This window comes from Emydura macquarii, unplaced genomic scaffold (genome assembly GCF_026122565.2).
Source record: "Emydura macquarii macquarii isolate MOO-44397 ecotype Brisbane River unplaced genomic scaffold, CSIRO-AGI_Emac_v2 contig_2924, whole genome shotgun sequence".
Taxonomy (NCBI): domain Eukaryota; kingdom Metazoa; phylum Chordata; order Testudines; family Chelidae; genus Emydura; species Emydura macquarii.
In genome coordinates, this window is record NW_027133061.1 from 2,500,986 (window position 1) to 2,522,975 (window position 21,990).

At 56.8% G+C, this 21,990-nt stretch overlaps 1 protein-coding gene across 1 annotated transcript in view; it reads right to left on the reverse strand.

Annotated features, from left to right (window-relative positions):
* Positions 1–3,720: 3,720 nt before the first annotated feature.
* SV2A (synaptic vesicle glycoprotein 2A) overlaps positions 3,721–21,990 on the reverse strand; it is a 28,923-nt gene continuing 10,653 nt past the window's right edge. Inside the window, exons 2-12 of the mRNA XM_067569468.1 lie at positions 19,364–19,544; positions 17,683–17,834; positions 16,208–16,341; positions 15,298–15,387; positions 14,574–14,684; positions 13,767–13,855; positions 9,418–9,582; positions 8,415–8,548; positions 5,966–6,169; positions 4,740–4,899; positions 3,721–3,904 (exon numbers count right to left, since the gene is read on the reverse strand). Of these exons, the coding sequence (XP_067425569.1) occupies positions 3,721–3,904; positions 4,740–4,899; positions 5,966–6,169; positions 8,415–8,548; positions 9,418–9,582; positions 13,767–13,855; positions 14,574–14,684; positions 15,298–15,387; positions 16,208–16,341; positions 17,683–17,834; positions 19,364–19,544 (1,604 nt within the window). The remainder of the gene's footprint in view (positions 3,905–4,739; positions 4,900–5,965; positions 6,170–8,414; positions 8,549–9,417; positions 9,583–13,766; positions 13,856–14,573; positions 14,685–15,297; positions 15,388–16,207; positions 16,342–17,682; positions 17,835–19,363; positions 19,545–21,990) is intronic.

Consider the following 21,990-nt stretch of genomic DNA (forward strand, 5'->3'; position numbering starts at 1 on the left):
GCGAAGCGGAATAGAATTGGCAACCTTGTTCTAGTTTCAGATGCAGACGTAGGTGACCTTAACCTGACCTCCCCAGCCCCAAGCATGGTGGGGGTCTCTGTTTAGCTCTGCAGTGAAGGCGAGATATTTAATTCTCCGTGTTGGAGTGTGGCTGGCACCTGTTACGCTAAAGACCACACTAAAACCAACACGGGCTTGTGAGTTTCATAACTTGTTTAAAATGAAGCTTTTTGCTGAGTGTTTGGTCCGGCTTCTAGAACTGGATGATGAATGGGCCTAGGGGACCACAGTGTAGTTCAGATCTTCAGCTGATGGCACAAAGAGGCACATCTAGCTGTTTAAGCATGGAAGCTGCATGGCCCATTGAGCGATTAACATGCAATGGGACAATTAGCGAGCTTTGTTATGCAAATGGGCTATAAAATACAACCAGAGACCTGTGACACCCTCCTCCCCCCTTCCCTTCAATCAAAGTTGCCTGGAAGTCCAGATTCTGCGCTATTTAGACTGGTATGAAATGGCTTTACTCCAGCGGTATCCCAGGGTAACACAGAGCAGCATAAATACTTATCCCAGTGCATTATATATATATAATTAAGAATTGAAATGTCACCGTGCAAGGTAGAGATCTGGTTTTAAAAAGCTTATTTCCTACCCCCCGCACCACCCGCACCACATTAGGGCACCTGTACAAAGGGTCGCTGCTGCTTGTTAGATTTCAGGGGCAGGCGAGGCTCCCCGAAGCGTGAGGGTTGGATCCCTCACAGTCTGGATTTTTAGGCCAGCATTCCAGCGCATGCCTAAATCCCATTGACCTCAGTGGGTGGAAGTGCCTAAACCTACTTCTGCATCGGCTCTTCTGCTGTTCCGTAAACGGTTCAGCTCTCCTCCTTGGTCAAGGTAACATGCTTGTGTCTCATCCAGCCCCAGGTCAGCACAGCACCAAGTGTCTCCCGCCCACCCCCGACAGCAGAAAGGACATGGCGGGATCCTTCCCTCCTTTTTTTCCCCAAGCTGTGGGAGGGGGGAGGACGCTGACGCAGCAGCCAATGCTTGGCTGGGGTTGTAAAGACCAACTTCAATTTCTAAGCAACGCCCCACACTGCCCCTTCCTCTGCAAAAAGAGAGCCTCCAAAAATGGCCCTCTGGGGAAAGCTTAGCCTTCCGTCCGGTTCCTCGCCCCCGCTGGCTGTCTAGCGCAGAGAATTAAAGGGCCGGCAGGTGACACCCACCTGGCTCAAGGGCCTGGGAATTTAAAAAGTTAATTGGGCCTAGGTGGAGGACAGCTGGGGAAGGGTGTCCTCCCATGCTCTGCCCATAGATGGCGCCACGTGGCTGCTACAACAGGGGTGCAGCTCTCAAAGAGACGAGGCCGCTGAGTGTAACAAAAATCAGTTTGGGATTTTTCTTCACGCGGGGAGTCATTAAAACAGCGCATTAGGAAACGGGCTGTGGTGTCTTTGGGGAGCCAGGCTGACGCCCCCTGCTGGCCTTTCGTACCTCGCTGCTCCGGCAGGAGAGCAAGACCTTTGCCCAGTTAGTCCTGGCTCTGGGTGTGGTGCAAAAAAAAAAATCTGCTGGGCGTCTAAACACCAAGCCCCCTGCAGCGGCAGGGCCCTGCCTGACCGAGCTGTGCCTCACGGGCTGTGAACCAGCAGCAGGCACGAGACAAGCAAGATGAAACCTGGGGCAAGGGCTCGCAGGACTGGGGGGCGCCGTTTTGGCCCAGCTCGAAATGAGCGAGGGGCGCACAGGGTTGGATTTTTGCAAAAGTAAGGGCCAGGGGGGTGGAGCCATTAGGTGCTAAATTCGGAGCTGCCCTTTCGCTGTCCCCCCCCCCCCTCCCCACAGCCTTTGGGGGAGGACAGGTGGTAAGAAGAGACCAGCCCAGTTGTGATTAAATGGCGCAGTTGGAGATGCCCCGGTGGAGCTGGGCCATGTCAGCTCGGCAGCTCTCCAGGCCAGAGGGGGACGCGTGTCCAATCGGGCTGGGCACACACTGGCCTAACTAGGCCTGGATCTGACCACCCATGCACGGCAAGCCGTTGGAAGGGCTGCCCTGGCTTCTGCAGCAAACAAACCTGGGGGGCTGTTGCAAATGAATCTGAGCACTCTGGGAGCCCTTCCACCCTGCGCTGATTGATCCGGGGGGCGCCCCTGGGAGACTGCAGCTGTTGGGGTTCGAACCCATGACAAACCATGCACCATGGAGGGAGAGGGCATGAGCCTTGAGAGAAAAAGACCTAGGGCCCAAAGCCCCAGGCAGGTCCCTGGGGTTCAGACACCAGGAGGTGCTCTCAGTTTGGGGCTTGCACATGCAATGTGTGTGCACACTTCCCCACCCCCCCTCCCCCCCCCATACACACACTCCTCCAGCTGTGTTTCTGGATGACCGCTGGGGGAAAATTAAAAAACAAAAACAATTTCAACATCAAATCCCCCCCCACCCAAACAGAGGAACCAACATTTAAAAATCCCTGACTGAACACTAGCAGCGGCAATACACGTCCCTGCACACGCATCTCAAATGGCCAATGGGCAGAGCGGCTGCTCCCTGGTTTAGCATGTTAAACTCTGTCCCGGTACACAGGGCCTGTGGAGCTGAAGCTGGTGCAAAGGACAAATAATAATAATAATACGCCTTTGCCTTACGTATAGCACCATTCATCTAAAGCAGGCAACAGAAGGCTGCAAGTATCACAATCCCTTTTTTACAGATGGGGAAACTGAGGCACAGCACATCAGGAAGATCACCCGACAGAGCCAAGACTAGAACTGCTGCTCTTACACAGCCTCTGCCATGCCATCAAGATCCTAGACCTGCTGCCTGCAAAAATGTATGGATGGCCAATACCACTAGCGTCTACAGGCTGTATGCCCACGGTGACCGGCAGAGATTTACCAGCGGTTGTGTTTATTCGGCGGGACACGAGGCTAGGACGCGCGCAGCTCAAGATTTCAAATTCGGGTCACGTGACACAGGGAAAGGACTGAGCTCGGCTGGATTTGCTCCTGCAAACCTGGCTTTAAAGCCTGAAACTGATGCTGTGTTAACACCTGAAATCGACGCTACTTTACATATGACTCAGTGGGCCCAGAAAGCGGGGGGGGGCGGGGCGCGCGGCGGGTTTGCGTTGCTCTCAACACACCGTATGTGCCCTATTAAAAAATAAACGCGGCTTTGGAGCATGTTACACAGCCAAGATCCGTGAGCACACGTTACACATACTACTAGTTTACACCCACATGTGTAAATTGAAATTGATCACGGGTTCGCCAGCGCACAACCTAGGGCCAGCTCCACGAAGGTGCCAAGTTGTCTAGACATTAGATGGTGCCATGCTTAGGTCACCTTTGAGGATCTGGCCCTAGCCCCTGGCAGCCAGCTCCGCTCAGGAACTAGGTAAATTGGCTCCTGTCTAGATAATCCGTTCACACGGCCAGGCTGGGCCGTTTGCAGCCTGAATTTAGTGCAAAGAGGTTCTTTTTTCCTCTCCTTCTCGGTCAAGTTGTCTTCCCTCCCCCCCCCCGCAATACCCACAATGAACGAGCTGATTCTCACACGCAGTATGACACCAAAAAAAAGGGGGAAACGAGGAAGGGAAGGAAGGAGGGTGAGGAGGGAAAAAAATATTCAAAATGATAAAATCAGACATTTCACAGTGTCTAACAACTCTAAACTCCCTGGAAGGGGGGGGGATGGTGGGGGACTCCCCCCATTCACTGCAGCACCTGCCCGCGTGTCTCCGGCAGCTTCAACGCTAGCGAGCTGCCCACAGCCAACGCTGTCGAGGCCAGCAAGATGGGCACGGCTTTCGTGATGCCAACGAAGGAGGTAAAGATGCTGATGCCCAGGACGGCCGCCAGCTTGCAGAGGGCGTTGAGGAAGCCGAAGGCTGTCGTTCTAGGAAAGAAGGGAAAGAGGTTACGGGCGAGCGGCTGATGGAGCAAGCTGCTACAGTCAGCGCCCACTTCACAGCCGAGCAAACTGGGGTACAGATCGAGGCCGTGCCAGGTCTGTGCAGCCAGTCAGTGGCAGAGGACTCCAGGAGTCCTGTGTCCAGTGTTTCATTTGTGCCAGGGCTGAGCCCCAGCGCCTCTGAGATTGGCAGTTTGTAGTCCTGGCGGCTTCGCTGCATCCATTATGAATAAAAAAATTGCTTGAGCCCCGGCACCTCTTTCATTACAAATGAGGCACTGCCCGGGTCGCAGAGCGCTGCTCTGCCCTGTAGACACCCGTCCCCATCCACAGCTGGGCCCAGAACCGGCTGGAAAAGAGGGGGATCCCTTTCTGTGCACATTTTTGCTCTTTGAGGCAAAGCGCACCCCCCCCCAAGCGAGCTGAATTGACATTTCCCAGCAACATTAAGCTTCACTGGACTAGTCCCAACCCGTCTCCCCAGAGATCCTGCTTCCTTGCGTCTGCTTTACCCACCGGACTCTGCTCCTGCTGCTGGGAAGAGACCCAGGAGTCTTGACTCCCAGTCCCTCTGCTCTAGTCATGGGGCCTCCTTCCCCCAGCCTACAGGGCCAAAGAGTCCTTCAGGCCCTAACAGGTATTTAACATAATACATCACATGGCCAAAGCTTCCCACTCGAGGCTGTGCTCCAGGATTCCTCTGTCGCAGCCACTCCGAGGTGGCTTCACAGGACCAGCCTGTGTCTCCTTCTGGACCCAGGAGCCCCGGGATCGGGACTTGCTCTGCCTTGGGTGGAGCACAGGGGCTGGGACTTTGTACCTTTTGTCCGAGGGGTAGAGCTCCACCGTCAGCACGTCCAGGGCGTTCCAGGAGGCGATGCTAACCCCCCCGAAAAGGCAGAGCAGGGCGATCATGGCTGACTCGCTGTTCCCAAACGACAGGAAAAAGCAGCTGATGCAGGACATCACGCTGGAGCCGGCTGCGGTAGCAGGAGGAAAGCCGGGTTAGGGTCGGGGGGGGGAAGAAGGGTGTCGCTGTAGGCAGTGGAACCCTACTTGGTCAGAGCCAGTATCACCCACTTGGTGCACGAACCTCCTCCTCTACATCAGCCTCCACTGGGACCATTCCCGCCGCCCGATCCAGGGCAAGCCTCCCTGCCCTACCCACCATCTCTCTGCTTTGCTCCTTTCTTCTGCTGATGCAAGAGCCACCGCCTCTGCAATTCTGGCCAGGCCCTGACTTGAGCAGGGTGGGCGATGGTTACCCGCTCGGAGAGGCAGCTGGCCCTACTGGCAGCAGGGTTGTAAATGCTGCCGTGTCCCTGCTCTGTAAGGAGCGGTCTCCCCGTGGGGGAAAGGCTCACTGTGTGCAGCTGACGCCTCTGGCCCAGGAGGGGCCAGTTCACGCAGCAGCTGAATTTTTCTACTCAGCTGTTTTTCGTTGGAAAATGGATTCACTGAACCAGTTCCTGGGAAAGGCTTGAAGTCGATGAATTCCTCATTTCAAACACTGGCGGGGAGGAGAACGTTCCAGTTTTCAGTTTAAAAACGACTTTTCATCTCAAAACATTGTCCAGTTAAGGTTAAAAAATATTTTTCCAAACTAAAAGGAAGGCGGTGGCACGAGAAACGAACCCGTTTCCAAAGGATGGAAACGTCGCGCGCCAACTGACCGGCTTCGGCAAGAAAAATATTTTGATTGCCACCGTCAGCTCACAATAATTCCAGAGATGTTTGAAGTTTCATCCCAATGCCAGATGGGGAAAACTGAAAGCTGGGAAAATTCTCACGGGGCGGGGGAAACCTTTTCTTCCCCAGGCTACCGTGGAGGCATGCTGCCAGCTGGGGCCTCTGCTAACGGGTGAGACCTTCTCTGGCCAGCAGGCGGCAGCTGCAGCTTCAAAGCCGCAGGGGAGCTGCGTTAAGGGTGGGTGTCAGTTTTTTCTCCTGCAGGGTCTACCATGGGATCAGCGCAGAAGGAACATCTTACCCATACCCCGATGCTGGCACCGCCTCCCCCCACCGGCAGCATCCCCGCCCCCTCACCCAGCATCCGGAGGCGCCCGATCTTGTCCATGAGCAGGGCCGAGACAATGTTCCCCGGGAGCACGGCCAGGGTGCCCAGGAAGCTGACGAAGTAAATCATGTAGGCGTTGTTGTCGTCGCTGAAGTCCAGCTGGCAGCCTTCTTTGTTGTGCAGGAACGTGCTGTTGACGATTTTGGTGTTGATGAATTTGTACTCGAACAGGTCTGCGGAGAGGCGGAAGAGATGCTTGCACGGAGCGGGCGCAGAGCAATTTGCAGGCCGTTTGCCTCTTTGACCGTGAGGTGCCGGGGTAGGGGGAGAGGGACTGAGATGCAGCCACCTCTGAGGTGGAGCGCAGCTGCTGTTTAACGACCACACCTCAAGCATTGCACGGGGGTGCTCTCCCAGCTCTGCAATGCAGCCACCTCTGGGGCGGAGCGCAGCTGCTGCTTCATGGGTGGACAGCAACGTTGCGCAGGGTTTGCTTGCCCAGCACCGAAAAGCAAACCACTTCTGATGTGGAACGTGCCCGCTGTTAGCGGCCTCACAGAAACACTGCGCAGCCGTCACTCACCTACCACTGAAATGCAGCCCCCTCTGGGATAGAGGGTGGCTGCTGTTTAGTGGCTACGCAGCAGCGCTGTGCAGGGATTGCTCACCCACCACTGAAATGCAGCCACCTCTGACGTGGCACACAGCTGCTGTTCAACAGCATGCAGCAGCGCTGGACGCGGAGCCTTAGAACTGCAGGGGAACTTTTAAGCCACTTGCAGCCTGGCCCAGGGATTCTTAATCCACATGAACAGATGGGCACCTTGGTTTTAGTGGCTAGGTCCAACCCCACTGGCAGTAGGGGATGGGTGGGGCACAGAGGTCGCTGGTGATCATTTGCTCTCGCATGGGGCCAGCCTTGGAGCTGCATCTATCCCAGGTGAAGATGGGGGGAAGTTTGGGGGGAGAGGGTAAAGTTACCAGCTGTTTGCCCCCCGTTCAACAGCGATGGTTGGTGCCTTTCAGACAATACGTGGGTGAGCAGCTCCAGCTGCCAGAATAGGGCTCCCTTCCCAAAGCCCATCAGTGTCTATTCAACGTCGTCTTAGTCACCGCAAGGCAGCTAATTAGCACGGCCCAGAGGATGTTTACCGGCAGCGGCACAGCCAGTGCTGCACTTTCTAGCCCTGGACAGGTTGGGAAATTAAGGCCTTAAAACAAAAACAGCCCTGGCCCAATCCTCCTCGCCCTGTGTCTTGCCCAGCCATTTTCATCAGTGCAACGTAGTTCCCGGATGCTGCCCGGGGGGGCATTTTACACCCACTTTGAATCGGTGTGTGTAAATGGCTGCAGTTGGTGAGAGGACAGCAAAGAATCGAGCCCCCCTGTTTGTTCCCCCCATCACTTTGATTGCCCTCCCCTGACACCCGCTCCAGAACATCAAGTTCATGTCACCTGTCCTCTCCTTCAAGGACCCCAAATGCAGCATCTGCCGCTGTGCTGGTTAGACTAGAGGACACAAAGTCTATGCATCCTCATGCTCCAGGGCACGAGCCGACCTCCAGCTGGTTGGTCAGGAAGGAACCTCCCCCATGAGGTATACTCTTAGCCACCAAGGTCCAGGGTTGAAGGTTTCAGCCTGTCTCTAAGGGCATGTCTACACTGCACGTGGTGTGTTCTTAACACAGGTTAGCTAACCCATGTTAGCTACATTGGGTTCAAATAGCAGTGACAATAGGGCAACTTGGCTTCTAACTGGGGTTACCAGCTCAAGTTCCACCCCAGGCTGCCCTATATGCTCGAACTAGAGCTGCTGACCCAACCTGCCATGTGTGTACTGCTATTTTAACTTGAGTTAGCAAACCCAGGCTCAGAACACAACTTTTCTTTGCAGCATAGAGACGTCCTAAAGTCAGAGAGGCAACGTAGCCCAGCGGCTGTGGTTGTGGTTGTGGTTGGGGAACCATGAGAGCTGGGGTCTGTTCCTAGCTCTGCTGGGTGACCTCAGCTAAGCCACTTCCCCTCCCATTCTTTGTCTTGTCTATTTAATCACTTCAGAACAGGGATCAATCTCTCACGTACAGCACCTAGCATCAGGGGGCCCGAGTCTTGGTTGGGTGCTACTGTAACCCAGGCCTGCTTGGTCTGGCGCTGTCTCCCCCAGTGACACCTAGTCCAGCTAGCAATTGAAGAGTCTGCTACAACCTTAGCTAAGGGCCCCGTGACTTTTAGCTCATACACTAAGCTTCAGAGGTCCCAGGTTTGATCCCGCCTGCTGACGACCAGGGTCTGTCGGTGTGACACTACCGTAATTACATTGCCAAGAACTAAGTCACCAGCGGAGATAAGACACCAGGCTATCTAATGCATGGCGAGGCGTTGGATGAGATTGGTCGTTGTCAGTTGCAGCAGGACCGGGCTGGCCTTCATCGGTGAAGACTATGGGTGAAGGCCCGTTAGGGGGCAGCCCCGAGTTACCTGTGTTGTAGAAGACAGTGGAGATGAAGGAGCAGTTCTTGAAGAAGGTGTTGCTGGAGGTGATGTCTTCAAAGTAGCATTCCTCGAACAGGGAGTCCTCAAAGGAGACGGATTTCATCTTCAGCCCGATGAATCTGTCAGTGATAGACACCGGGACTGAGCGGCCCAAGAGCAGCTGGGAGAAGGGAAACACGAGTCCCCCTCCACCACGGGGTGACAAAAACATTTTCTGGACCTGCTAAGCCAGACCCCGGACGTTTGGAGAGCTTTATGTGCAATGAGTTTGGTGGGTCTCAGCTCAGTCCCTGCTGGATGAGTATCCACGACTGGGAGTTAAGTAAGTCTCTGCAGTTGGCACAGCAGATAACTCAAGGGTTGCATGGACCATGGGGTCCCTAGAGGCAGGGATGTGTGTGTGTGTGTGTAGGGATGGGGGGGGTCATGCTTGTCCTGTTGTCACCCGCGCTCTGGATACACAAAGGATCCCAACCTCCAGGGCCGCATGCTTGGTGAGGTTCTGGCTGCACTTCCCCCAGCATCTATTTATTTATGCACCCCCCCACCGAGCCCCGAGATGCCCTCCCGGCACTGGCTAGGCTAGCCATCCCCCAGCACAGGGGGGGCATGTGCACCCCATTCTCTGCAACCATGGGATCATTGAAGCTCATGCTTGCGGGCGACATGCCTTGGCGCAGTGCCCAGCGACTCCCTCAGCCCCTTCGCGGAGCAGTGGGATCTAGCCGGGATTCTGTTGTCTTTCCTCCCCTCCCAAGTCCTTATTTTGCACCCCCCTCCCATGACTGTTCCTCCTCTGCACCCTAATCCATCTCATTGACCTCCCCCCCATGTCTTTGCAGGCTCTGCCCTCTGCTCACTACAGGGGATGCCTGGGTGTTTTCTGCACGCACGGCCCCCAGCACCTCTGCCCCGTTCACAAGAATCAAAGTGGCCCCTTGACAGGACTGAGCTCCCGGGCGGCAGGGAAGGACGACGCACAACTCACTTGTCGTTGAAGTATTCACCATTGCGGTGGATCTGGTTCTCCAGGGTGAAGTTGAAGGTGAAGTGCTCCACCTTCTCGTGGGTGAAGAGTTTGGTGCGGGAGGCATATTCGATGTTTTGTAACTGCTTGATCATGTCTGGGAACCAGACAGTCAAGCCGTAGTAACTATCACAGAGAGGGGGAGAGAGAGAGAGAGAGAGCTCAGGACTGAGTGTCTGAATTAGGACCCCATTGTGCTAGGAGCTGTACAATTTTATTGCTATTAGGTGTATTACAGTAGCACCTAGGCACCCCAGTCATGGATCAGGACACCCCCTGTGCTGTATGATGTTATTAGGTACAATATAGTAGCACCCAGCACTTTAAGTCATGGAGCAGGAGCCCATTGTGCTAGGAGCTGTATAAACAGGGAATAAAATACAGGCTCGCAGTTAGAGCTGGGGGTGAAATAGTTTCCCAGGAAATTTTTCAAAAACGTTCCTGTCTCGAATCAGGATGAAAAGTTGAAATCTCAAAAATGTTGCACAAATTGGAAAAACCCAAACAAACCTGCAGTTCAGGTCAATCAAACTGTTTCATTTCGATCATTTTGAAACGCTTCATCTCCATTTTGACCTTTTTGTTTTTCTTTTTTTGTTGTTGTTGTAACTTTTTTAAACAAATTAAGTTACATTTCTAAACAAAAAGTCATTTCCAACTGGAGGGGAAAACAACTTTTGGTTTCAAAAAGGCTGGAACATCTCGTTTTGATACTTCCAACGTTTTTTTCCAAGCTGGGCAATGGGTCGGATCGACCCTTTCCTGCCAAAGGATGCAGGTTCCAGGTTTGTTTGGGTTTTTTTTTGGCATAAAAACATTTCTCAGGCAAATTCCCAAGCAGCTCGACTTACAACCTAAGCGTAAAACAAGGGACCCAGGTCTCTTGAGTCCCAGGCCAGGGCTCTGTCTCCTGCGTGTGCTGGAGCTGGTGCTTAAATCTCAGCGAATAGCAGGGCAACCCTTCCCAGCATGTTACCTCTGGGGGCATCCACGCTCCAGGTACCATTCTGTCTTTGGCCTCTGTGCTGAGGCTGCCAGCAAGGGGCCTGCTGGGCCTGGGGAGCCCCACCCCTAAATCTGGGCTCAGCCCCTCCAAGCTGTTTCCCCAAATAGTTGTTGCTCCCTGCCATCCAAGGCTGGATTTGAACCAGCCACTCGGAGGCCCCATAGTTGCCCCATAGCATGGGGTGCACCCGGCTCCCCCTGCTCTGGGGGATGGCCAGTGCTGGGAGGAGGTCTCTGGGCTCAGTAGGGTGTGCATAAATAAAGGGGGGAGGTTGCTCACCAAGAGTGCAGCCCGGGAGGTTGGAATCCTTGGTGCATCCAGAGCCCAGGCACCAGCAAACGTGCCCGCCCCCCCCCCCCTCCCACACCGACCCCCGAGCCTTCCAGATGAGCCCCCAGCTGTTGGAAGGTGGGCTTAAAGACAGTCGGAAAATGTCCTGGCCCTGCATAGCAGGGGCCTGGTGGGATGGGCAGAGGAAAAGGGAACGAAACGGCCTCTCCTGTAGCAATTCTTAGCGATAGCAGGCAACACAGCTCTGCCGAGAGCAGAGTCTCTGCACGGAGACCCAAGGTTCAGGACCAAGGACAGCTACTGGAGTCCATCCTCTTCCCTGCCGACTGTCCCAAGGTGCGCTCAATAACAATGCTGGGAATAGGACCCAGGCGTCCTGACTCCGAGCCCTATGCTACAGCCACTGGATCCGATTCCCTCCCAGGCACAGAACCCAGGAGTCCGGATCCGCCCCCAGTCTCCAGGCACTGTATCACTCTGCCCACATGTGGGGAGTCCGTGTGCTTTCTTCTTAATTTTCAAAAACGAGAGAGACACACACACACACACACACACACCCTAGGCTGTGCACCCTGGACACCCCAACTGGCTTTGTGCTGGGCCACAAGTGGCGTCTGGCACAGGCCCACCTGCCCCAGCCCCACCGCGCTATTGTCCAGGTGGCAGAGAAGAGAAAAGCCGGTTGAATACAACAGCCACAAGGGCCGCTAAAGTCAAGGGAGCTGCCTGGGTGCGACGGGTGACTCCCCCAGCAACGGGGCTACTGTCGCCTTTCCACGGGAGACTCTTCCACTGCCTAACGAGTCTCGGGGTTGCAGAAAAGGCTCTTCACTGTTAGCAGAGCCCCACTCTGCCTTTGCAGGACGGCTTCCCAGGGGAGCCACGGCCGGCTGTACGGGGGGGCATGAGAGCTTTGCCGCGGCTCAGGCTGCACCACGCCTGTGCCGGGGAAGTCGAGGAGTGCGGCAAATGGTCCTGCCACCCCCTCCCCTCTGCTTAACCTGCCTCCCCCCACCAAGCATCTCTGACAGCAGCCAAGCCTAGCGTGAAATCCTGTTCTGGGAATAGCAGCTTGCAGGGGAAGGAGGGGGGCGGATTCTGTGAGCGAGATGGATCCCACACTGAGTGGCGAGCATCCGGCAAGGAAGCGCAGCATCGATCAGCTCCGAGCCGTGGAGGGACGGGGTGTGTGTGAAAGGCTCAGCAGTGCACTGGGCGGGGGAATGTGGTTTGCATCTGGGCTTTTTCGCTGGGGACTGGAGAGCACTGGGACAGCCGGACGACACCAGGGGGATCCTGCCGCTGACATCAACCAGAACGAGGGACGTTTGGAGCAAAAGCGTCTTGTCTGCCACCGGGGCGGGGAAGCTATTGTCAAGCAAAGCTGCTCTGCACCTCGCCAAGGAGAATCTGGGTCAGAGGAGCTGCCGTCACCACGCCAGGACCTTTCTTGGCAGTAATAGGCCCTGGCAAAGTTTCGGTTTGGGTCGGCGTGTGGCGTTCTGGAGGTGGATCTGAACTCTCTGCCTGATTGGAGGCTGGAGGGTCATGGCAGGGAAGGTCTCTGATTCCTGTCCTCTCTCTTCACCCCACCAGGAGATTTCAAAGCCACCTCATAGAGCAGGGGTGATCAATAAGTGGGACCCAGGCCAAATTCAGACCGCCGGATGCTTTCGAAAGGACCCCACAACCTTTTTATTGACTTATTATCATCTTCATCCTCGATATTATTTTTCTGGCGTCTGGACTTTGACTGCACCTTGACCAAGGAACGTGGACCTTGCCAAAAAATAATTGCTCACCCCCGTCACAGAGTGTCCGTGCCAGGAGCCGTTACGATCGCTCACCCAATCAAAGAAAAGAAGTGACCCAACTGACCGGTCGCATCAAAGCGACACAGCCCATGGAGCAAACGCATGTGGATGTCCCCCCCACCCCAGCAGGCCAACGACAGCCTGCGGCCCAGTTTGCAGAGTTGCCCAGTGGCTGGATTTCACAGACGCTGCAAGCACGCGGCACCCAATTCACTGCGAGCAATGGGCTCAGCCTGCAAATGGTTATGGAGCAATTATCCAACCGTCCCAATAACGGACCGCTCTTGTCCTGTAACAGGCTTTAGAAGAACAGTCCAGAGACTACAGTTTGCTACAGTTAACTGGCAATCAGTTAACTCGAATTAGAACAGGAGCAAGACACTCGAATCTAGGCAAACACTTTGTCCGGCTGCCACGTTAGCCCCGCGTCCCTTTGCGCCCGCGAGGAGAACCCTGATTGCACGAGGGGAACGCCACCGCAATCTCCTCTCTGCCAGCTCCAACCAACGGGACTTTGCAGAGATCAATGGCAGAGACACGGTTCCTGATTAGAGCCCAGCTCCCCGCCGCCTCGGGTGATGGCAGCAGCAGAGCTCATTTGTCCCACAAAGACAAGGAGGCCGGTTTTTCCTCGCAAGGCCGCTGTGCAAATTGGTGGCCTTTCATTCTCCTTCTGACGCCGGTAATTGCGCCACGTCTTTGTCAATGTACGTGAGAAGTCAGTGAAATATTTAATCACAGCAACAGCAAGGCAGAAATCGAGGGGAGCCAGGTGCCAAACGACTTTTAAGGATCTGGACTCAGATTCCCAGCTGGTGCCAATCGGTCTCGTTCCATCAAAGTGCCTGGATCGACGCCAGCCGGCGATCTGGCCCAAGGCGTGTAGACCCTGAAAATATTCATCAGTCCCTTCCTTCCTCCCTCCTTGACCATCACATCTCCCTTCTCTGGGCCCCCCTCCGCAACTCCCGCAAACAGACAGAACGCTGCGGCCCCCCCACCCTGAGCCCAGCCGTCCCTGCCCCAACGCTCATGCCAATCCCCTCCACCCCCAGCTGTGAACAGGGGAGCGGAGCCAGGATCTTCCTGGGGAAGAAATGGACCCAGCAAGTCACACAGGCTAAACGCTGCCACGGGCTGAAAGCCCCTCTTCAGCCCCTCACCACCCCCTACCCCAGGCGTCCCCGCGCCCAGCCCACCTGAAGGACATGGTGAACCACACCGCCATCATCATGAGGGTGACGCGCCGATACTCAGGAGCAAAGCACTGCAGGAAGTTGCTCCAGACCTGAAGGAGGGAGAGACGGGGAGGGTGACGGGACCATTCGCCAGCACGCCAGCTCTGGGGACAGAAGCACGGACGGGGAGGTGCCCAGCTCCCAGCAGGGGCAGCCGGGATCAGGGTGGGGAGGGGAGAAAGACCCAGGAAGTGAAGGGAAGAGAGACAGGTGGAAGGAAGAGGGGATGAGCAGGAAGAGAGGGAGCGATGGAGGAAGGAGACAGAGATGGGGAGAGATACAGTGGTGGGTAGGGGGAGCGGATGCATGCGCATGGACTAGGGCAAACAATGTGGGGGGCCTCGGTACAGAGAGGGTCTGGGGGTCTGTCGTGGAGCCACACTCGGCCGCTGGTTCAAATCCAGCCTGGAATCATCCCCCGAGGGGACTGGGACCCAGCCCGGCTCACCGTGGGACCGGTGTCCTTGGAGTGGCCAGGCGTGGAAGCCCTCCCGGGGCCCGGAGCAGCACCAGCCAGAGGCGAAGGAGGCTGGTGTCCCTGGGTAGGTAAATCCCCTTCCTCTGACAAGGAGGTGTCAGCTTTGAACTCTGAACCCCAACGAGAGGCGCTGAAAGGCTGCACGGTATGTACGTCCCCCAGGGCTCAGCCCAGCATAGGGGGCCAGGTGCCGGGGGGGTGGCCGTGCCGGGGGGGATTCTGGCGGGGTGGAGCCGTCCTCAGGCCCGACCATCGATCTCCGCCTCTCAATCCCCCGGGGCCGCCCCTACCTGCTGCAAGAGGTTTAGAATCCGAACCATCCAGCGCCGGTACCAGGTGCCGGTGTCCGACTGGATCTCGATCAGCTCGTCCTCCTGCTTGATGGTTTTGATGTGGGTCACCTGCGAGGCGGGAGGGGCGAGGAGGTTACAGGCAGCGTGGGGCAGAAGGGGGACAGCCTGTGGCACGGGCCCCCCCTCCAATGCCAGGCATGGCAAGACGGCGGTAAACCGTGGGCACGGAGTAGGAGGCGCAGAGGGCGGAGATGGCAGCTGGTCCTTCCCCTCCAGCCTGGGACCTCGGACAAGCCAAGGACCCATCAAGTCACGCCAGGGGAATCAGTGCCAGGTTGCCCCCCCCCATCTCTGCCCCTGCTGGGCGGCTAGTCCATGATGCCTCTGCAGCGCAGCGCAGAGATCCAGGACCTCACCGCTGATTCTTGGCATTGGCACCAAGCCGGGGGGGGCGACCTCTCCTGGGTTCAGAGCCGTGCTGTCCCCACCGGACTTCTCCCACCCCAAAAACCCTCCCCTGCTGCCCCAACCACCCCACACCCTTCGCTGGCTCCGCGGCCCTTCCCACCCCACATCCAAGCTGCTTGGGTGTTCACCTCCCCCGTGCTGGGCAATCCCAGCCCTACTCACAACGCCCTCCTTCATCCCCAGCGGGAAGCACTTTCCCTTTGCTCACCCTTCTCCTCCTGCCTAAACATGGGAGCGCCAGAGCGGCTCTTACCGAGAACACCCTCTCGGGGTGGCCCTTGGCTCGCATGTTGGTGTCATGAACCTGCTTCAGCACCATCCAGGCCTCATCGTGCTTCCCATTCTGCAAGACAAAATCCGAGGCCGCTACAAACCACGCCGCCCTGCAGGGGGCAACGTGGGGGGCTGCCCCCCACCCCCATAACCAGCTCTTCCAGAACCCCCAGTGACTTGGGCTACTTCTACTCAGCCACTCCCCCGCCCAAAGCTTCCCGGTTTGCAGGGAGATCAGCCATGCAGGAGATGACCCTAATAGGGTCACCAAGGCATCCTGTACCTCACGCTAGTGCTGGCCTACCTCCCTGAGCCAGGTGTCGCCGCCCTCTGGGTATCATGCAGAAATCCCACCTCTGCCACCAGAATGGCCCTTCCATCTCTGCACACACCCCCCGCCCTTCCCCACCTGCGCACGGGGGCATCGCTGTGAGTCACCCAATGCCCACGTTTGGCAACCAGCAGAGCCACGGGATGCACCAGCCCTGCTCCAGGATGCTGACTGAGCATTGGCAAAAAAGGGGCTGGATTGGCAGGTCCTGAATACCAGAGCCATCTCCCCCTCCTTCTTGCCCCCTCCCCCAGAGCTCATACAGCAGCTCTCTGCACCACCGCCTGCCAGCGTCACCCCCATTAGGGGCAAGGGGGATTCAGTCCTGGGGCCCTGTTCGCTGCTGAGGCTGATGACAAAGAGATGGGTTCATTGGTAGGCTCAGGGGCTGTGACCCCCAAACCCCATCTCTGCTGGCTGCTCCCGGCCCGTCTCTAGTTTCAACTGCAGGAACTGGAGTGGAGTGGATGGATCCCAGCCACCCAGGGCCCCATGCACGGACACACACAAATTAGTCATTTCTGACCCCCCTCCCCATATCCAGCCGCAAGGCCTTTACCTCCAGGAAGAAGCGGGGACTCTCGGGCATGGTGGTGAGCGCGCCGATGGCAAAAACAGAGGGGAAGGCGCAGACCAGGACAAAGACCCTCCAGCTGTGAAACTGGTACGCGGAGCCCATCTGGAAACTCCAGCCTGGGGGGGGAGAGGAACAAGAGAGAGGCATGAGAGAAGAGGAGCGAAAAGCAGGAAAGGAGGCGTGGGAAGTGGTAGAACTCAAGAGAATTAAATCCAAGTTGACGGCCATGAACTACAAAGGATCTGACTAAACTGGGTGAGTGAGCAACCAAATGGCAGATGAAATTGAGTGCAAAGGAATGCACTCTGGACTACAGAATCCCAAACTATACCTACAAAATGATGGGGTCTAAATTAGCTGTTACCACTCAAGAAAGAGACCTTGGAGTCACTGTGGCTAGTTCTCTGCAAACCTCTGCTCAGTGTGCTGCAGCAATCGAAAAAGCTTAACCGAATGTTAGGAGCCATTAGGAAAGGGATAGATAAGACGACAGAACATATCAGAATGCCTCTATATCAATCCCTGGGACGCCCACGCCTTGAATGCTGCGTGCACTTCTGGTCACCTCATCTCAAAAAGACATATTAGAATTGGAAAAGGTGCAGAGAAGGGCAACGAAAATGATCAGGGGGATGGACCAGCTTCCGTACAAGGAGAGATTAAGAAGACTGAGACTGTTCAGCTTAGAAAAGAGGCGGGATACGATGGAGGTCTATAAAATCATGACTGGGGTGGAGAAAGCGAACAGGGAAGTGTTATTTACCCCTTCACGTGACAGTTTGTATCCTCCAGGGTCTGGGCTGAGACCCACATAACACAATCCATGCAGACAGCCAGACTGTGACACCTGGTGCAGTAGGGGCTACAGGGCTAAAGCTGGCCCAAAAAAATGTGGGTCTCCCCCCCCCAGACCAAAAACTTTGATTTTTCAGCAGAAATATGATTTTGAAAGACTGAAACCATAAGATTTTGATTCAGAAATGCCACTGGTGCCTCACAGGAGCTGTCATTTGGGTGCTTTGTTCTCTCATTCATCTCTATAGGCCAGGCTGGACTACATGTCCCATGATGCACCACAATCTCCCCCCCCCCATCCTTGGAAAGGAGCCCTAGCCGTGGTGCATCATGGGAGATGTATTCCAGCCAGGGAGCCCAGCCCATAGAGGAAAATGGGGGACAGGAAGCAACCAAACTACAACTCCCATGAGGCACTGCGGTGGCATTTCTGAATCAAAATATGTCAGTTTTGACACTAAGGGATTTTCTGAGGGAAGCAGACACTCTGCAAAACAAAAAAAAAACCAGTGTGGATGGAAAATTTTCAGCCAACCCTCTCCATACCCCATTACCTCCTGCCCCAACTCACCCACCCATTCTTTGATGCAGTCTTTGCTGGGGTGAGTGGCTTCCCCAGCACAAGGGGGACAGAAGCACTTGCTGGCCCCCATTTTGCTTACCATAGTGAGGGATAATGGCCCAAGCCATGGCTGATGCGTAGATACCCCCAATCATCCAGAACATGCAGAGCCAGCTCAGGTGCTCGCCTCGCTTCTCCTGAGCTAGGAACTCCGAGAAGTAGGAGAAGACGATGGGGATTGAACCCCCGATGCTGGGAAAGGGTGGAAGAAAACATGGATCAGAACGGTTTCCGCTAGGCGAGAACCACAATCCTCATGCTTCAGGGCATAAACTCATTGCCAACTGGGAGGGTCAGGAAGGACTTGTCCCCACCCCACTCAGCTGTGGTTTTACACCTTCCTCTGAAGCCAGGAAAGCCGACGTGATGCACCATCAGCCTGATCTGATAGAGCAGCAGGTGGTGGAGTATACCAAGTTAGATGGGCAGGAGGTGGAGCAGGTCTGATACCTGGGCTAAATGAATCACGTGTTTGCTGGGGGGAGGGAGGGGAGTTCAGAAACGGGGGAAGAGATCCCAGACTGGAGGGATTCCCTGTTACAGGCTCTTGTTCCACATCCATTGCAGAGACACCAGCATTGCCTAGGGGCTGCTTTCCCCACCTGACCGGATTCTGGTGCTGGGTTGGGATGCTCCTTTCCACAGAGTTGGGTTTTTTCAGCCACAGTGAAGCCTGCTCTTAATGACCTTAATTACCAGCAACTTTCTGCTGGCAGATTCCTGGTGGTGCCACACATGCCCTCCGAGAAGGGGAATACAGAGGTGCAGGCTATCATAGCATCTCAATCTGCTACCACGCCTGGTTTCCTGCCCAGACGTGGGTGCTAGTTTGATCAGGCAACGTAGCAACGTATCTTATAAACCCACTGGGAGAAGAGAGTTTAGGGGTTAGAGGAAGGGAGCCAGGCTTCCCGGGTCCCGTTCCTGGATCTGCTGCTGATTTGCGGCCAAGTCACAGCTTCCGTATTAGTGGCCACCTTTGATCCCCCAGCAGACCCCACCTGCGTGAGCAGAGGGGATTCGAAGTGGGACCCTACCAGGGGATGAAGGCTCCTGGCTGAGCTGGTAGGGGCTGTTCTGAGATTGTCAGACAAAGGGGAGGGGGTGAGAATCCAGCAGGGATGTCCTGGGAAGCAGATGGAATAGCATTACAGGGTTTCCCAGGACATTTCCCTTCCAGCTCAAACCATTGGTCCATCTAGGCTGGGGACCCCGGCGCCTCCTGCCATCCCAGATCAGGTATTGGTCCACCAAAGCTGGTGTCCAGCCCCCTGCTAGCTCAGATCAGACCTTACTGGCATCCCGCCAGCTGCCACCCATTTGATCACTCGCCCGTCTCCGCCAGTTTCCCACCCTCTGTCATAATGTCTCAAGTCTCTGGCCCGTCTGCTATGGCTTCCCTATCTCTTCTCTCGGAGCCGCTCCGACCGCAGGTCTACCTCGCTCCAGCTCTTCAGAGATCACCAAGCCGGCACCCCATTGTCCTGTCTGACCAGACCAGACCATCCAAGTTCTGACCTGGCCCAGAGAAGACCGCGGCGGCTCTAAAGCCCCAGGCAATGGGTTCTCCCCGTGTATTTTCCACCCCGCCTGCACACATGGCGCACGGAGACTGGAACCGGCTGCACACATGGCGCCCCTCGGGGACGGAGATGGGCATGAACACGCTCCCGCCACGGCAGCCGAGACGAGCGGGTGGGCTCCTGGCTGGCCTTGCTCACCCCACGCCGGAGAGCAGCCTGCAGAAGAGGAAGGTGCCGTAGCCCTGCACAAAGGAGGAGAAGAAGGCGAAGACGCTGTTGACGGAGAGGGAGATCAGGAGGCATTGCCGCCGGCCGATCCGATCCGCCAGGCCGCCCCACAGGAACGCTCCCACCATCATGCCCAGGTAGACGATGAGGCCTGGAGCGGGGACAGCAAACAGAGGGGCACCTGTCAGCAGTAACGCAGGCCCCTCGAGCGCCTCCCGGCCACTGTGTTCCCTCAGGGCTCAGCAGAGCACGTCTGGGCAGGGGCTGGGCGACTGCCAACGCCAGGCAGCGGGCGCTGGGGGCAGGAAACACATCAGCTTCTAGGCAGCCGCATCGTCCACTGCTTGGAACAGGGGGAAGAAGAGTCAGGGCTCCAGGTTCCATGTGTGACCCTGTGCTCTAACCACTAGACCCCACTCCTCTCCCGGCGCTAGGGAAAGAACCCTAGAGTCCTGAGCCCCAATCTTTGTCCAACCACTAGATCCCTTGTACTGGGGATAGGACCCAGGAGACCTGATGGTCAGCCTCCCTGCTCTGACCACTAGACCCCACTCCCCTCCCGGCGCTCTGACTAGAACCCAGCAGTCCTGCTGCGTCTGAACGCCAAACCCAGCCACTGTGGGGCTCGTATGCGATGAAAATCCCTCCCTCCTGGAGCAGGCCGCCCATCCCGCTTCCAGCCGCTGGCTCTGGGCGGCTCCTCCCCGCCCGCCCACTGCCTGCCCTGCCCATGGAGGTGCGAGGGTCGCCCCACACCCGTCTCCCCTGCCGGCGAGGGCTGCCAGCGCCCCAGCTGTCCCAGCGGCAGGTGGCTCGTCTCTTGCTGCGCTTCTTCTTCCTCTGGGAGACGGGGGCACAAGGGGAGCCCGGCTCGTGGCCCATGCTAACGGGACCGATACGAGGGGCTGCTCTGTGCCAGGCGGGCAGGGGAGCTGCTGCATCTTGGAGCAGGGCACAGGGGCGGGGAGATGAGAAGGGGAGAAAGGAGGAGAGATGTTGTGCTATAGGGTGCGGCTGAGCTGCGGGGGCAGAGCACAAGGGGCAATGGGGGAGCAGAGGGGACAATGTCCTGCTGCAGGGCTGAGCTGGGGGGAGGTTCCTGTGTGGCTGCAGGGCTGAGCGGGGGGGCAGCGCATGGGGCAGATAAGGGTGCAGGGGGACCATGCCCTGCTGCAGAGCTGAGCACAGGCAGAGAGCAGGGCTGGCTCTGTGATGCAGAAGGGTGGGGCTGAGCATGGGGGCAGATCAGAGGGAGCGGGGGGCATGGGGTCAGGCTGACGTGGGGGGCAGAGCATGGGGGAGACAAGCGGGACGCCCCGGTGGTGCTGAAGGGGAGGGGTGAGGACACGGGTGATGGGGACACGGGTGGGAGAGTGCAGCCGCTGAGCGGGGTTCAGCACGGAGAGGCCCTGACATGGTGGGGTGTGGGAGGAGAGAGAGAGATAGTGCGTGTGTGTGTGTGTGTGCGTGTGCGTGTGGGTGTGCGTGTGTGTGTGTGGGTGGGTGTGGGTGTGTGTAGGGACAGGACTCTGAAGCAGTAGGTTTGCGCCCCAGCGACGGCAGCTGTCGGCCTGCGTGATTAGCACGCTCCTGATCCCTCGCCCCGGGGATTACACGGCCGAGCGGGCCGCTGAAACCGAGCGCCCCCGCAGCCGCCCGGGCTTCTCGGCCTAGCCTGGGGGAGAGAGAGCGACATCCTCCCACCCAGGCAGGCCAGACCCTCGTCTGCGTCGTGCCCAGCTTCTCTCCCTCCCCCCGCCTCCCCCGTTCCTGCTGAGTCACTCCCAGGAGGCACTGCGCCCCCGCCGTGCCCTTCACGCCACTTTCCGGAGACTCGGCGGCTGCGCCCCGGGAGCCCCCCAGGAGTTCGACAGAAAACTCTCGCCAACGCCCTTAATGTTAAATCCAGAGAGTGGCTCTTCCAGGCAGCGCCCAGATTCCACCCCCATGGATGTGCCGCTCACTTCTTACGGCCTGGAATCACTCATTCCCCCCTTCCCCCCAACTGGTCCAGACAGCTGCTCCTGTGCACCAAGTATCAGCTTTGGGGGCTGACCTGCTGCATTCCTCTTCTGGAGGCCAAGTCAATTCCCCGCTGAAAAATGATTAGTGCAAACCCAATTTTCCAGCTGCAAAATGGCATTCTCCGAGCCCCGCGGATTTTGTATTGCAGCTGCGCCCTGGAGCCCCAGTCACGGGCTGGGCCCCTGTGGTGCTAGGTGCAGTACAACCCCAGAACAAAGAGACAGACCCTACCCCAAAAAGCGTCCAATCTAAGCATAAGGCCAGAGACACCCGATGGAGGCAAAATGATGAGTTCACAACGGTCAGCACGTGACTAATTTTAGCACTAAATCGCTCAAGGTGGCATAACTTTACACTATCTGCATTGCAGGTTACAGGCAGAAAACCACACGCGAAACGCGCAAAGCCCAGAGAGCATCACCAGTGTTGGTGGCGGGAAGCGTTACTAGGACCAGGACGTAGCAGGTTGAAAGCTTTCCTGTGGAAAGAGGGTCTCAGAAAGAGACACAGGGGCCATGGCAGAGAACCAGGAGGTCAGACGAGCTGATCACAGGCCATAGAACTTCCTCCAA